This window comes from Girardinichthys multiradiatus, chromosome 22 (genome assembly GCF_021462225.1).
Source record: "Girardinichthys multiradiatus isolate DD_20200921_A chromosome 22, DD_fGirMul_XY1, whole genome shotgun sequence".
NCBI lineage: Eukaryota > Metazoa > Chordata > Actinopteri > Cyprinodontiformes > Goodeidae > Girardinichthys > Girardinichthys multiradiatus.
In genome coordinates this window covers 29944557-29958191 of record NC_061814.1, presented here as the reverse complement: position 1 = coordinate 29958191, position 13635 = coordinate 29944557, and the positions used below count along the sequence as shown (strand labels likewise).

The 13635-nt window shown below is 38.5% G+C and overlaps 1 protein-coding gene across 2 annotated transcripts in view; it reads left to right on the top strand.

The window, feature by feature from the left end:
- Positions 1–699: 699 nt before the first annotated feature.
- The window catches only part of wdr27 (WD repeat domain 27), a 74313-nt gene continuing 61377 nt past the window's right edge, over positions 700–13635 (top strand). Inside the window, exons 1-12 of one of the 2 annotated variants that reach the window (XM_047352507.1) lie at positions 700–962; positions 1130–1271; positions 1505–1629; positions 2012–2125; positions 2210–2261; positions 3390–3460; positions 3543–3657; positions 7807–7909; positions 9223–9314; positions 10290–10354; positions 10450–10562; positions 11211–11284. In XM_047352507.1, coding sequence (XP_047208463.1) covers positions 825–962; positions 1130–1271; positions 1505–1629; positions 2012–2125; positions 2210–2261; positions 3390–3460; positions 3543–3657; positions 7807–7909; positions 9223–9314; positions 10290–10354; positions 10450–10562; positions 11211–11284 — 1204 coding nt within the window. In that variant the 5' untranslated portion in view covers positions 700–824. Of the gene's footprint in view, positions 963–1129; positions 1272–1504; positions 1630–2011; positions 2126–2209; positions 2301–3389; positions 3461–3542; positions 3658–7806; positions 7910–9222; positions 9315–10289; positions 10355–10449; positions 10563–11210; positions 11285–13635 lie in introns of both variants that reach the window. The other variant, XM_047352506.1, reaches the window with a different exon arrangement.

Genomic DNA, 13635 nt, shown 5'->3' with positions numbered 1-13635 from the left:
ACACATGCGTCATATCCGCCTGCTCCCACGCGAACTACGCTTCCCAGAACCCATCTCTCTAGCCAAGCTTATTAACGCCCTTTAGCCATTTCAAATAGGATGATCTACTTAGCAGCGTGTCCTCTGATGTCTTTTAAGCGACGGAAATGTGTACACATTTTGTATTGCATAATTATAAAGTTGTTTGTCTGATATTATCATAAGAAAAATACCAAAACATCTCTGAACTGTTATTTAGCCAATAATTTACGTTTTCATACAATAGAAAGACAGCAACTAACTGTAAAAGCTCGTACGATAAAAAGATACTTAACTTTGTTCGATGTTGCGGTGAACAGTAACAAAAAACATGATAGTTGACTGCTCGCAGCCACTGTACCCTTATATGAATCAATTGAGTTCATATAATAAACATTTGATGCCATCTTGTGGTCAAGCAAGGACATAAAATAAAGATGTGGTTAAAAGATGTATCACTTCGGCAGTATTTTCAAAGATGTCTAATATCGGTTACAGCGAACCAAGAGTTAAATGTGAACTACGTTAATGACAGCACGTAAAAGCAAGTATAAAACAACGGGAATTGATTTACCGTTTTGAGAATATGAAAGAAGCCACCCACGAGGACGCGTAAATTTGCCTGACGCAGATAGACGTTTCTTAACTAGACGATCTTTTGTAGCGGAAGCGTCTCTTAGCAACGCTTAATGTTTCGTCTCCTGACTCTGAAAAGCTATATGCAACGAATATAACATTTTATTTTACAATTACTTTAACCGAAATATCCGTCCCTGTAACATAACAAGCGCTAGTGCGAGGCTAAAATGATAAATGAAAAGCTGAGTTTGACTTGTGATTTACTCCTTTCGCACCAGCAGCTCGCTTGCTGTCAGTCTTACAGTGGCATACCCCACCATGGCAAGAATATGCTCATTTACAACAATAAGGAGACGCAACAGAAGGTTTGTTTACATTAACTTGTCTTATGTGCAAGTAAAAGTTATCTCAAACAAATTTACCTGAATTAATTATATTAAGAGGCTATGCTGCCTTATAGCATATAGCTTAAATATTATGCATTTTATTGTTATGCCAAATGAAAACTCAAGTAATGTATTTCTCTTCACAGCCACTGCAGCTAACAGGTCACCATAATGAAATTAGTGCCATGACCTTTGGAAAAAGAAACAACCCCGTCTTCCTCTGTTCTGCCTCTTCTGACTATATCATCCTCTGGGATATTGAGGCATGTCAGAAAAGAACAGAAGAGGGTAAAAACTAGTTCTGTGTGTACACAAGTGTCTACAGTGGAATCCAGTAATATGTTCTCATAGCTGTTGTTATGATACTGTAACATTTGTTTCACATAATATGAATGTTCTTTTTCAAAATCTCACAATACTTTGTTTAGTAGTTAATTCAGCCAAATGTTTTCCCTTGTGTCTCATGTGGTCTTGGACTTCCTTAATGTTCAGTTTAAATAGTCTAATGGATTTGTTTGCAGGCAAACCTGCAGTTGGAATAGTGATCGGGACTTTACTGGGAAATGTTGTTCATCTCTCATTCTGTTTCTCTGATGAACGAGTTGCTGCATGCTCAGGAACAACTCTGTACGTTCTCAGTCCAAAGGTAAATGAGTGTAGATGCAAATAATATTTCAATAGTAATTATTTAACTATTCAGCATGAATAGCTATGCATTAGGTACTGCACAATAACACCTACAAACTATGAGGTGCCTATTTTTTTTAAATATAAATCATATTAGTGTAATTTCAGTCAATGTTTTTTCCATGAACATGTTGCTCACTGTGCACTTGATTCATGTCTTTCAGTTTGAGAACCACTGTAACAAATAATAACAAAAACTTATGATCTCTATTTAAACTAAATCTTTTTATAAAGTTTGGATGTTTTGAATGTCGCTTGTTTACAGCTGCTCTCCACATCGAACTTTGTTAGAAGATGTATATTATTGTTTCTAATCTGAGTTTTGCTGTCTCCTACATTAGAGACAGGAAATTATTTGCACATTAAAGAGCCACCTCGGACCTTTAACATCTGCAGAGTTCTGTCCCTGGAACGCTAGTATTCTTGTCAGCACCTCAGAGGATCGCACTTTTAAGGTGTTTATGTATGTATGTATGTATGTATGTATGTATGTACAGCACTTGTTAGTTTTTTAATTTGTTCTTTTCCTGATTTTTCAGGTTTGGGATTTAACAACTGAAGCTATTTTCTACCAATCCTTTGTGCTCTCAGGTAAAGGCTGGAGAAAATTGACCTGTGCATTCATTACAAGTAAATATTTCACCTGGCCAGAAAACATCTTCCCTACTGGAACTGTTCCCCTTCAACCTGATCTCACATAAGAAAAAGTAGATAGATAGATAGATAGATACTTATAATCTATACAATTTTATATGTATAATATATAATGTTATATTATGTTCTAAAAATACTTTTTATAATGTTATTTTGTTTTAGCAAATACATTTAAAAAAAAGGAGGGGGGGGGGCTTATTTATTAAAGTACTGTAATAACTTCAGGCCTCACCTGCCTCAGTTATGGTTAGTGTTTACAATTCATCAACAAGGGTCAGACTTGTCAAAAATGGCGAGCATTCAATCCACCTTTGCTGACTCAATTCAGTTCAATTTAATTCAGTTTTATTTATATAGCGCCAATTCACAACACATGTCTCAAGGCACTTCACAACAGTCAGGTACATACATTCCAATTAATCCTAACAATTGAACAGTGCAGTCGGAGTTAGCTTTTTATTCAAATTGGATAAAAAGTTTTTCTATCTAAGGAAACCCAGCAGATTGCATCCAGTCAGTGACTTGCAGCATTCCCTCCTCCCAGATGAGCATGTAGAGACAGTGGACAGTCACTGGCATTGACTTTGCAGCAATCCCTCATACTGAGCATGCATGTAGCAACAGTGGAGAGGAAAAACTCCCTTTTAACAGGAAGAAACCTCCAGCAGAACCAGGCTCAGTGTGAGCGGCCATCTGCCACGACCGACTGGGGGTTTGAATAAACACCAAAGCCATGCTCATGTACAATGTCAAAAATGTTATCATCATTCTAAGACTTCTGTGAAAATATTCAGTGGACTGAGGGCAGATGAATGTAACGTTTTGGAAGGCACAGGTCTGGCATAAAACTAACATCATTTCAGAAAATTAACATCATACTGATGGTCAAACATGGTAGTGGTAGTGTGATGGTCTGGACCAGTTATTAGGTTCACGGATGGAAAGCTTTTTCCCCTGAATCAATGAAATCATCATTAAAAATATGTTTATATTTACTGTGGTTCTCTTTGTCTTTGAAGCATTGTATCAAAGCATTGCAAAATAACACATTCCTTAATCCTTCAGGGTCTCCTCTGCTTAGCATGTTGTTCCTGGAAAAGGAACAGCATCTTGTCACCGGCTCAACAGATGGACAGGTTAGTGTCTGAGAAGGATTACACTGACAACCACAATATCAAGATCTACAATTACAAATATAAAAATGCACGTTTGTTTTAGGTTTGGTGCTTTTCTTTTGATGATGACCACAAATGCCACCTTGTGAAAAAAATGGACCTTCAGAAGATGGAGAAAAGACATGAAGGTCGCCAGGAGACTCTGAGTCATCAAGGAGGTAATGCAACTATTTATCAGAGGGAGACGGTGTACAGCAGTTTTCTTTTTTTAGGAATTGTCGTTAAGTCAGTTTGTAGAGTGGCAGACCCGAGTAATGATCCCAAAATGTCCAGAAATGGGATCGAAGGAAGTGTTCCAACTATCGAGGGATCACCCTTCTCAACTTCCCTGGCAAAGCCTGCTCAGGTATTGGTCAGGAGGCTCTGACTGACTGTCTAACTTTAAATTTATTGTAGTTTTCTTCCTGGCTGTGGAACAATAAGCTAGATGTTTAGCCTTGCAGAATTGCTAAGGGTGACATAATTAAATTACATTCAAATACTTTATTAATCTCAAAGGAAAAATAAATGTTGTTGTAGCTCATATTATAAGTGCTTCTTCAAAGAGCTGTTGTAGATGCTGATGGTTGTGGGCAGAAAGGATCTCCTGTAGTGGTCTGTCTCATAGCAGATCTGAAGAAGCCTCTGACTGAAGACACTCTGTTGTTGTAGGACAGTCTCATGAAGAGGATGCTCAGGGTTCTCCATAATGTTCTTCATTTTTATGAAGAATCCTTCTTTGCACATTGATCTCCAGAGGTTTCAAAGGAGTCCCCAAAATAGAGCCAGCCATCTTTATTAGTTTGTTGAGCTTTCTTAAGTCCCTGGCTCTGATGCTGGTACCCTAGCAGATGATGGCAGAAGAGATCATGCTCTCCACAATAGACTTATAGAAGATAACACTAAAGGTCCTTAGCTTCCTCAAGACTTCCTCAAGAAGTACAGTCTGCTCTGTCCCTTCTTGTAGATGGCTTCACACTTGCATCTCCACTCCAGTATGTTCTTCAGGTGAACACTGAGGTATTTATACTCCTCCACCACCTCCACTTCTTCTCCCATGATGGAAACAGTGTTTGACCTATTCCTGTTTCTCTTAAAGTCTATAATCATCTCCTTTGTTTTATTCACGTTCAAGATGAGATGATTGTTTCTACACCATGCCACAAAGTGGTCCACCAGCTCCCTGTACTCAGCTTCTTGTCCATCTCTGATCCAGCCCACGACTGCAGAATCATCTGAGTATTTCTGCAGATGACAGGAGTCTGTCCTATATTGGAAGTCTGAGGTGTATAGAGTGAAAGGGAAAGGTGAGAGTATAGTCCCTTGTGGTGCTTCTGTGCTGCTGACTACCTGGTTAGACACACAACCCTTCAGTTTCACAAACTGTGGTCTGTTTGTCAGGTAATCTTTGATCCAGGAGATTGTTGAGGCCTCCACCTGAGTCTTCTGGAGTTTCTGACAAAGCAAATCAGGTTAAATTGTGTTAAATTCACTGGAGAAATCAAAGAACATGATCCTCACAGTGCTGCTGGCTTTGTCCAGATGACAGTGGGTTTGTTGAAGCAGGTGTATGATGGTACCTTCAACTCCAACTCCACAGAGATGTGCAACCTCAAGGGGTCCTGTCAGTTTGTTGTTTGCTTACTCAGATGGGCCAACAGCCATCTGTCTTGGAACTTTATAATGTGGGATGTCAGGACAACAAGTCTATAGTCATTGAGAACTGATGGGTGTGTTTTCTTTGCCACCATAACAAGACAGGAGGTCTTCCACAACACTGAACCTGTCTTCTGGGCCAGGCTAAGGTTGAAGAGGTGCTGCAGTATCCCAGAGAGCTGCTCTGCACAGGCCTTCAGGACTCTGGGGCTGACATGATCTGGACCTCCAGCTTTATTCCCATTCATTCTTTCCAGTTGTCTCTTCACTTGACTTCATGAGACACACAGGTGGAAGGGAGAGGCAAAGGGAGCATCTGCATCTTCTGAAAATGTGTAGAATTAGAAGGCTCTATGTCTAAGGTGGAAGAATAAACATTTGAAGTGTGACAGGAAAGCTGGGGGTCAAAGGAGGGTGGGATGTCTGTTTGGTTGTGAGCAGGAGAGAAGGAAGCTGAGCTTGTTTCTAAACTGAACCTGTTGAAGAATATGTTTAGTTCATTGGCTTTTTCTTATACACCTCCTTGCTTCTCTTATCTTGACTTTATGTTGCTTCTGTATACTCCTCCATAATTCCCCGTCTTCCTCACTGAAGGCTCTTTTTTCTTGTTAAGCAGGTCCCTCAGATCACTGGTGATCCAGAGTTTGTCATTGGGGAAGCATCTCACCGTTCTGGTGGGGATGGTAGTATCCACACAGAGGTTTTTATAGTCGGTCAGACCCTCATTCATGGCATTGATGTCCTGTCCTCTCCATGTGGCTGGCAGAGTGCGTCCCAGTCTGTAGCCTCAAAGCAACCTTGCAGAGCTTCTTCAGCTTCCTGTGACCATTTTCTCACAGTTCTTTTTATTACAGGTTGTCTCTGAACAAGGGGCTTATATTTCGAGCAGAGAAAAACAAGATTGTGATCTGATTTGCCTAGAGGAGGTCTTGCTGTAGAGATGTATGAGTCCTTGATATTTGCATAAAACAAATCCAACGTTTAGTTTTCTCTTGTAGAGCAGCTGACAAACTGTTGAAACGTTGGAAGTGTAGCAGAGACTAAAGCATGGTTAAAATGACCAGACATTGCCACAAACGCATTGGGGTTTTGTGTCTGTAGCTTAGCAACTGAGCTGATGGCATCACATGCAGTGAGCTAAAGGTGGAACGTAAACTGCTGCTAAAAAACACTAGTGAATTATCTGGGTAAATAATATGGACGAAAACTTACTGCTAACCGCTCAATATCTGGACTGCAGAGACGGCACTTCACAATAACATGTCCCTGATGACACCATCTGTAGTTCCCCAGTCCTCCTTCTTTGCCTTTGCCGCTCCTTTTTAAATCGGTCTGCTCATATGGTCAGAAAGCCTGGCAGAGAGACACTGGAGTCAGGGATAAGATCCTGTAGCTATGTCTCAGTAAAACACATAATACTGCATTCCCAATACTCTGGCTGGGTCCTTTGTAGGGCATGGAGTTCATCCAACTTGTTTCCCAATGATCTAACATTGCCCATCATAATTGAGGGAAGAGATGGTTTGAACTTCCACTTTCTCTCTCTTCTCTGTGCTTGTGCACTGCATCCTCGGCACCTCCTTTTCAACTCATCAGGGATTTGGGGTTGTAGTTGAAGTATTATTTGAGCTTTTGAGATATTAATCAGCTGCTACCGGTTGAAAAAACCACCTTGGTTAATTAATCAGAATGAAAAGTAACAGAAGTACTCCAACCTGTTGCCATCTTGAGTGGCACAATTCTAGATAAGTGTTAGTTGTCTGGTCCAGACCTGTTTGTGGATCCTTGTGACATTTTGCAGGGGATGCTGCTGGAGTATGTGGTAATGGTGATGCTTTCAATGCCTATCCACTACTGTGTCCACATTCTTGACACAGAGTCAAGTTTATTCCCAGTGTGCAATGGACTCTGCCAGAGTTTCCCCTTCTCACTGATCCTGTTTGTGGTGTTAATGGACAGCATATCAAGGAATAGTAGTGGAGAGAAGAGTGTCTGGTTTGTGTCATCTTTTCTTTTTGCGGATGGTGTGGTTTAGTTGGCATCTTCGGGACATGGCCTTCAGCTTGCAATGAAGTGTTTTGCAGTGTGAAGCAGTCAGGATGAAAGTCAGATTATCTAAGTCAGAGTTTATGTTTCTTAACCTGACAGAGTGACTAAGCAAATAAATATTTCACCTGGCCAGAAAACATCTTCCATACTGGAACTGTTCCCCTTCAACCTGATCTCACATAAGAAAAAGGCAATGGATGGATGGATGAATAGATAGATAGATAGATAGATAGATAGATAGATAGATAGATAGATAGATAGATAGATAGATAGATAGATAGATAGATAGATAGATAGATAGATAGATAGATAGATAGATAGATAGATAGATAGATAGATAGATAGATAGATAGATAGATAGATAGATAGATAGATAGATAGATAGATAGATAGATAGATAGATAGATAGATAGATAGATAGATAGATAGATAGATAGATAGATAGATAGATAGATAGATAGATAGATAGATAGATAGATAGATAGATAGATAGATAGATAGATAGATAGATAGATAGATAGATAGATAGATAGATAGATAGATAGATAGATATTACTTTATGATGTATATAAAACTCTGCGTTTAAGAGAAGTTCAACAGTCTGACATTTTGTGTCTTTCCAGGTGTTGCTGAAAAAACAATTACTGATAAAGTAGAGATCTCAAAGCCTGTCATCCAAATGGCTTCATGTCCCCCATATACAGAAATCCATTTTGACCAAGAAATGTAAGTAAATACAGTCAAGCTGGAGTAGTTGCAGAAGTTCTAGCAATATATAGATAGGGTTCCTTAACAGTCTTGAATGGTCTGGAAAATGATGATATTTGATGGAAGATCTTTATTATAAAACATTATATAAACATTTGAGTTTCCACACTCAATGCTTATTAAATTTTCTAAAAGATAAAGAGCAGACTTTCTAAAATCAGAAGCATGTAAATAGTGATAAAGGCCACATCACACATTTTAGACACCAGTATTTTGATTTTTTTCCCGCAGCTCACAGATAAACGCAAATGTTTAGGATGAAGTAAAGCATGAGTACATCACTACATTAATGCTTTTAAGGACTCAGTTTTTTGTTTGTTTATTTTTTGTTACAGAGGCATAAAAAGTACTAAATCCAATCCTAGGTCTTAGGGGGCTTACGGAATTGTGTGTACACCCAGAGAAATACATCACAGGAGGCCTCAGTCACACAGCATAAACTATTGCAGTGAGCTATGACAGCAAGTAGGCACTTAAAAAGACATAACTATATTTTGCAGCCCATAGGACTGGAATTGACATTAATAACTCATTACTGTTAGAAAAGCATGTAATCCTATAGCAGAAGTTTAACATCTTTAGTTTTAATATAAACAGAAGCAAAACTGTAAAATCCTGTTCATCTGTTGCTTTATGTCTCTATCCCACCGCTGTGTAGCTTTCTTTAGGTGACCTTAAACAAATAGAAGAGTTTTTCTTATATTTGGTTAGATGTATTCTGTAAAATATATGCAGCTGGAATCTATTAAAAGCTTTATTTCACATAAAACTCACATTTTAATTAGTTTCATTGCAGGATATCTTGGATCTGATCACTGATTGAAATAACTATATTATATTGATAATAAAGAATCTCATCAGAATAAACACAATGCTTTTTTTTGTAGCCTGAACATTTCAGGCTAAGAAAACATTTTTGTGGAGGAAAACTGTCTGTTTTCCTCCACAAATAGAATTTTATACTTTTGGAACAATTTAACAGGTGTAATTATCAAATTTATTTATTAAAATTCCACCCATAATAGCTGCAATTGTCCTATTCTGTAATAAAGCACATGGTCAACATGAAAATAATGATGTACTAAAATGTAATTGTCTACAATATTGTAACCTTAGCACGTGGCTGAAATAGGATCGACTACATGTAGTCAATGGAAACTTTACTATAATGTATAGTCTTGTGGTGGGTCTGTGGTGGGTCTGAAAAAAATGCTTTGAAGGAAAATAGTCTAACAGTGGTTTTCCATATACTTCTGTGTGGGCCCATGCAGAGACAACAGCTGGTTTTGTATAGGAAGCTCCGACGGTCTGTATGTGGTGGAGCTGGCTACTTCTGAACTCCTAACAGTGCTTTATTTCAAAGGTAGGCTGCTGGGATTATCATTTCCCCATGCGTTTTTTGTTGTTGTTGTTTGTTTTAAAAAATTCAATTCAAAAATACTTTATTGATCCCCGAGGGGAAATTAGAATTCCAGTACAACCTATCCAAACATACATCATGACACAAGACAAGGGGGGGACGGGTCACCGAGGCTTTGCTGCCCACTCACAGGCGCTGCCCTTGCTAGATGAGAAAAGAGGCCACATTAGGTAAGTAGAGGGGAAAAAAAATCACATTTCACACTTTATCCTTAGCAGGATACAGTTTGAGATTGCAAAAAACCTCAGCACAAAAAAGCAACAAGTTTACAAAACAACATCATGTCGGGAACGGTGAAGGTGGTGTGAAGGGGTGCATATGTTTATCTTGAGCATGTGTCATATCAGGTTTTATAAAAACTAAAAAGATTTTCAGTAAAATGCAACACAAAGAATTTCAACATATTCACAGCCATGTTGTACATGTACCTCTGGTGGTTCCTGGACTTCTTTCAGTGGCTCCCAGAAAAAAAATAGGCACACTTATTTCCAAGGTCAATATTAACAAATTACCATTCATTTTTCCATTGAATCTTGGAAATTTACATTTCAGAGTAAATATAAGATGCATAATTAACGCAGTCCTAATGGGCAAGAATAGTCAGTTTTTTGTTTTGTCTTGTTTGTTGTTATTGCATCACATAATATGTTTCATGGTACTGTTCTCTATCAGCATGGTGATACTTGGAAAATATTGTATGTGTACTTGTTATAAAATGTATGAGAACCACTGATAATTGTTTTACTGAGCTAAAACGTTTTACTGTTTTGTCAAGACATTCTAATTACAGCCGCATACACAGGAATGTCAGAAGTAGCTAGTAGCAAAGTTAAACAGGTGATGATTCAATATAACAGTCCCTTTAAGTGGCTTTGGCTTTGATGCCTCTATCCTTTTGAATGGTGTTCATTCATCTAGATAACCCCACCCTGAGCATCACAATGGCTGGATCCTGGTCAATTTGTGCAGGGTCTGATAAGTCTGTGAGTAATTCCAAAACAATATTGCTGAACAATGTAAGTTTCGATAATGGATTTCTCTTTAAACTTTGTTCCTAAAATATATTTTTGTGACTTAGGTGGTAGCTCTAGTGAGCTCTTTGTTTAATCCATGTGTGGTCTTGCTGGAGTTGTGTTTGAGTAACCTAAGGAGGACAGGAGATGGTGGTGGAGGCTTTTCTGTCTTTCCAAGGTAAGCCTGCTGTCAAAAGCAATTATTTAATGGTGTTACACTAAAGAAATACAAATTAATTTAATCTTTTCTGGGAGCTGGCAACTTTTGAGTAGAAGATGTCACAATTTAAATGGTTTAAAAGTCTCTTCTATAATGTTTTTATAACATTAGCAAGGTAGGCTCATTCATAGAACGTATTTTGACTTATGTTCAGACAACTTCTTTTAAACATAGCACTGCTGGGTCATAAAGCATTGATGTATTGTTAAGATGGAGCTAGCGCTATTTATTATAGTCCAGCAACTATATTCTCAAGGCGGTAAGAGGAATGTGTGTGAAAGGTCAGATCTGGGGTGTTTGGAGTCACTACAGTAGATCTTTGTATATGTTCTAAGATAGTGGAAGTCCTCAGTACCAGTACCCCATGACATATGAGTAAGGGTATTTATTTGTTCACCTCCTCTTTAAAGGTTCCTCTCGCTTTGACAGTTCCATATTAACTTACCCAATTATAACCAACCATTGCAGCCCTCTGGTTTCCTATGAGTCAACAATATCATGGTACTGTAAATTAGAGGGACTAATAATCCATAACGATGGAAAATGCTGTACCTCTCTGTTTCCAGTAAGTCCGTCCCCCTGTTTCCCCTCCTCCCTTGTTTCCAGTTCTCCTCCATTGCTTGAATCTCCTCTGAATGCTGAGGTAAAGAGGAAGGAACCCAGCCATCCTAAAAAGAAAGGTCAGCAGCACCGTTGTTGTTTGAACACTCACTTATAATACGTTTTTCTTAAGTTGCCCTGAAACAGTATTCATACTTAGGTCTGATTTACTAATCCGAGATCTCCCTGTGGCCTTCATCATTGCATCCCCTTCTGTTCAAATCTAAATTTTGTTGTACCATTCCTGTATGATGTATTTTGTTAATGTCTATCATCTGGTACATTGAAGCAATGTGTCTGTGCGTGCTAAGGCTTCTGTGTTCCTCATAGAGAGTTTATACTAAGAAAGCCAGTCCAAGCTTGATTCCCCACAGCTGGAGTGTAGGGATTTGCCATAGTCAAACTACGTAGGGGATCTTATGTATAATTGAGAAGTGCTGCATGACTGCAACATCAGAACAAAACAAACCACAAACATTTACAGTCTAACTCCCATTCTTCCTCATGCAGCTCCATATTCTTAAAGGTATTTGCAAAATCGCAGACAAATTACACCATAAACCCCTGAGACTCCTGGAAAGGAAAAATTTTCCCTATCCTAAGTCTGGCATAGGTCTGAAGGAGCTCTCTAAAAAGAGCTGTGAGTGCAGATTTAGGGGGTGTATCTCATTGCTTATTGCTTTGCACCAGGATGGCTGGCTTTTTAGAATAATGTTTATGGGCTGTCGTTACCTTTTTGTGATGTACAGCATTAAGTGTTTACTGAGAATAGTAGCCTAAAATAAAGGTTCAGTGTGCAGTGTGCTGTACAATTTTGCAAATTGTAAATTTGCACAGCCAAAATGATAAAATATAACTAAAAACATCCAAAGTTAAGTGCCTTGTACTCCAGCTACGTAAACCATTTCACGTCTTGTCATATTACAACCACAAACTTTAGTGTATTTTACTGGGATTTTTTAGGGTAGACTTACAAAAAGTAGCAAGTAATTGTCAAGTGAAAGAACAAGGATGCATAGTTTCCAATTGTTTCCAAATTTGCAAAGTGTGTTCTGCATATGTACTTAGCTCCCTTTTTAATTTTACTCCTAAATAAAGAAATTCAGTACAATCAATTGCCTTCAAACTCACCTAATTATAGTAAATGCAATCAACCTGTCTTTGTTCGAGACCATTAGAGAACAAACTGCTTTCATTAAGACCAAGGGAAACTGCAGACTGGTCAGGGATGCAGCTGATAAGAGGTTTAAAGCAGAGTTTGGTTATAAAACAATATGCCAATCTTTAAGATCATATGGAGGACTATTCAATCCATTGTCTTGCCACAAACCATGTAGGGGACATCACAAAAAAATGTAGAAAAAGCTGAGTTGGTCAAAAGGAGACCAAAAACAAATGTTTTCACATACATGCAAAATGCTATGTGGGGCAGACATGTCCACACCATTTAACATGGTCAGGGCATTATGTTGTAGGGATGATTTTCTCCAACAGGGAAAGGGAAGCTGTTTGGAGCTGATGAGAAGATGGATGGAGCTTATAACAACATAATCCTGGAATAGCAGTTGTTAGAAGCTGCAAAATACTTCAGACCGAGCCCAACGTTCACCCTCTAGCGGGAGAAAAGCCCTAAACATACAGCCAGAGATATAATCAAATGATTAAAGCATAGACCTCAATCTAATTGAGAATCTGTGAAAATACTTTAAAATGTATGTACACAGACACTCTACATACAATATGACTGAACTTGCTGCAAGGAAAATATTCTAAAAATATCAGTCATGTGCAGAAAGACCTACTTGCAGAACAAATTTTACAAAGTATTGCCTCAAGCGCATTTTCAGATTTTTATTTGTAAATAATTTTGTAAATCATGATTCATTTTCCTCGAATCAACATGATCTAAATTAAAAAACATAGAACATAGAACATGTACATAACATAGAACATGTGTTATAAAAAATTGGTTTCAGTCGCTATTCCTGTAGTAGAGTTGCATTTTCACTCTGCTTCTAATCTAAAAACAGCCCTTGAAATATCTTTTAAACATTCTTAAAACCCGGCCGGGGGTCTTTCTGCATGGAGTTTGCATGTTCTTCCCGTGCATGCGTGGGTTCTCACTGGGTACTCCGGCTTCCTCCCACAGTCCAAAGACATGCTTGTTAGGTTAATTGGTCTCTCTAAATTGCCCTTAGGTGTATGAATGAGTTTGTGCTTGTTTGTTTTTTGTGTTTCCCTGCGATGGACTGGCGACCTGTCCTGGGTGTATCCTGCTTCTCACCCATAGACTGCTGGAGATAGGCACCAGCTTCCCCGCGACCCACTATGGAATAAGCGGTAGAAAATGACTGACTAACTGACATTCTTAAAACTTACATTTTGGCTCAATTATAAGGGGCTAAATGTAACAGTATCAACTCTAAATCAG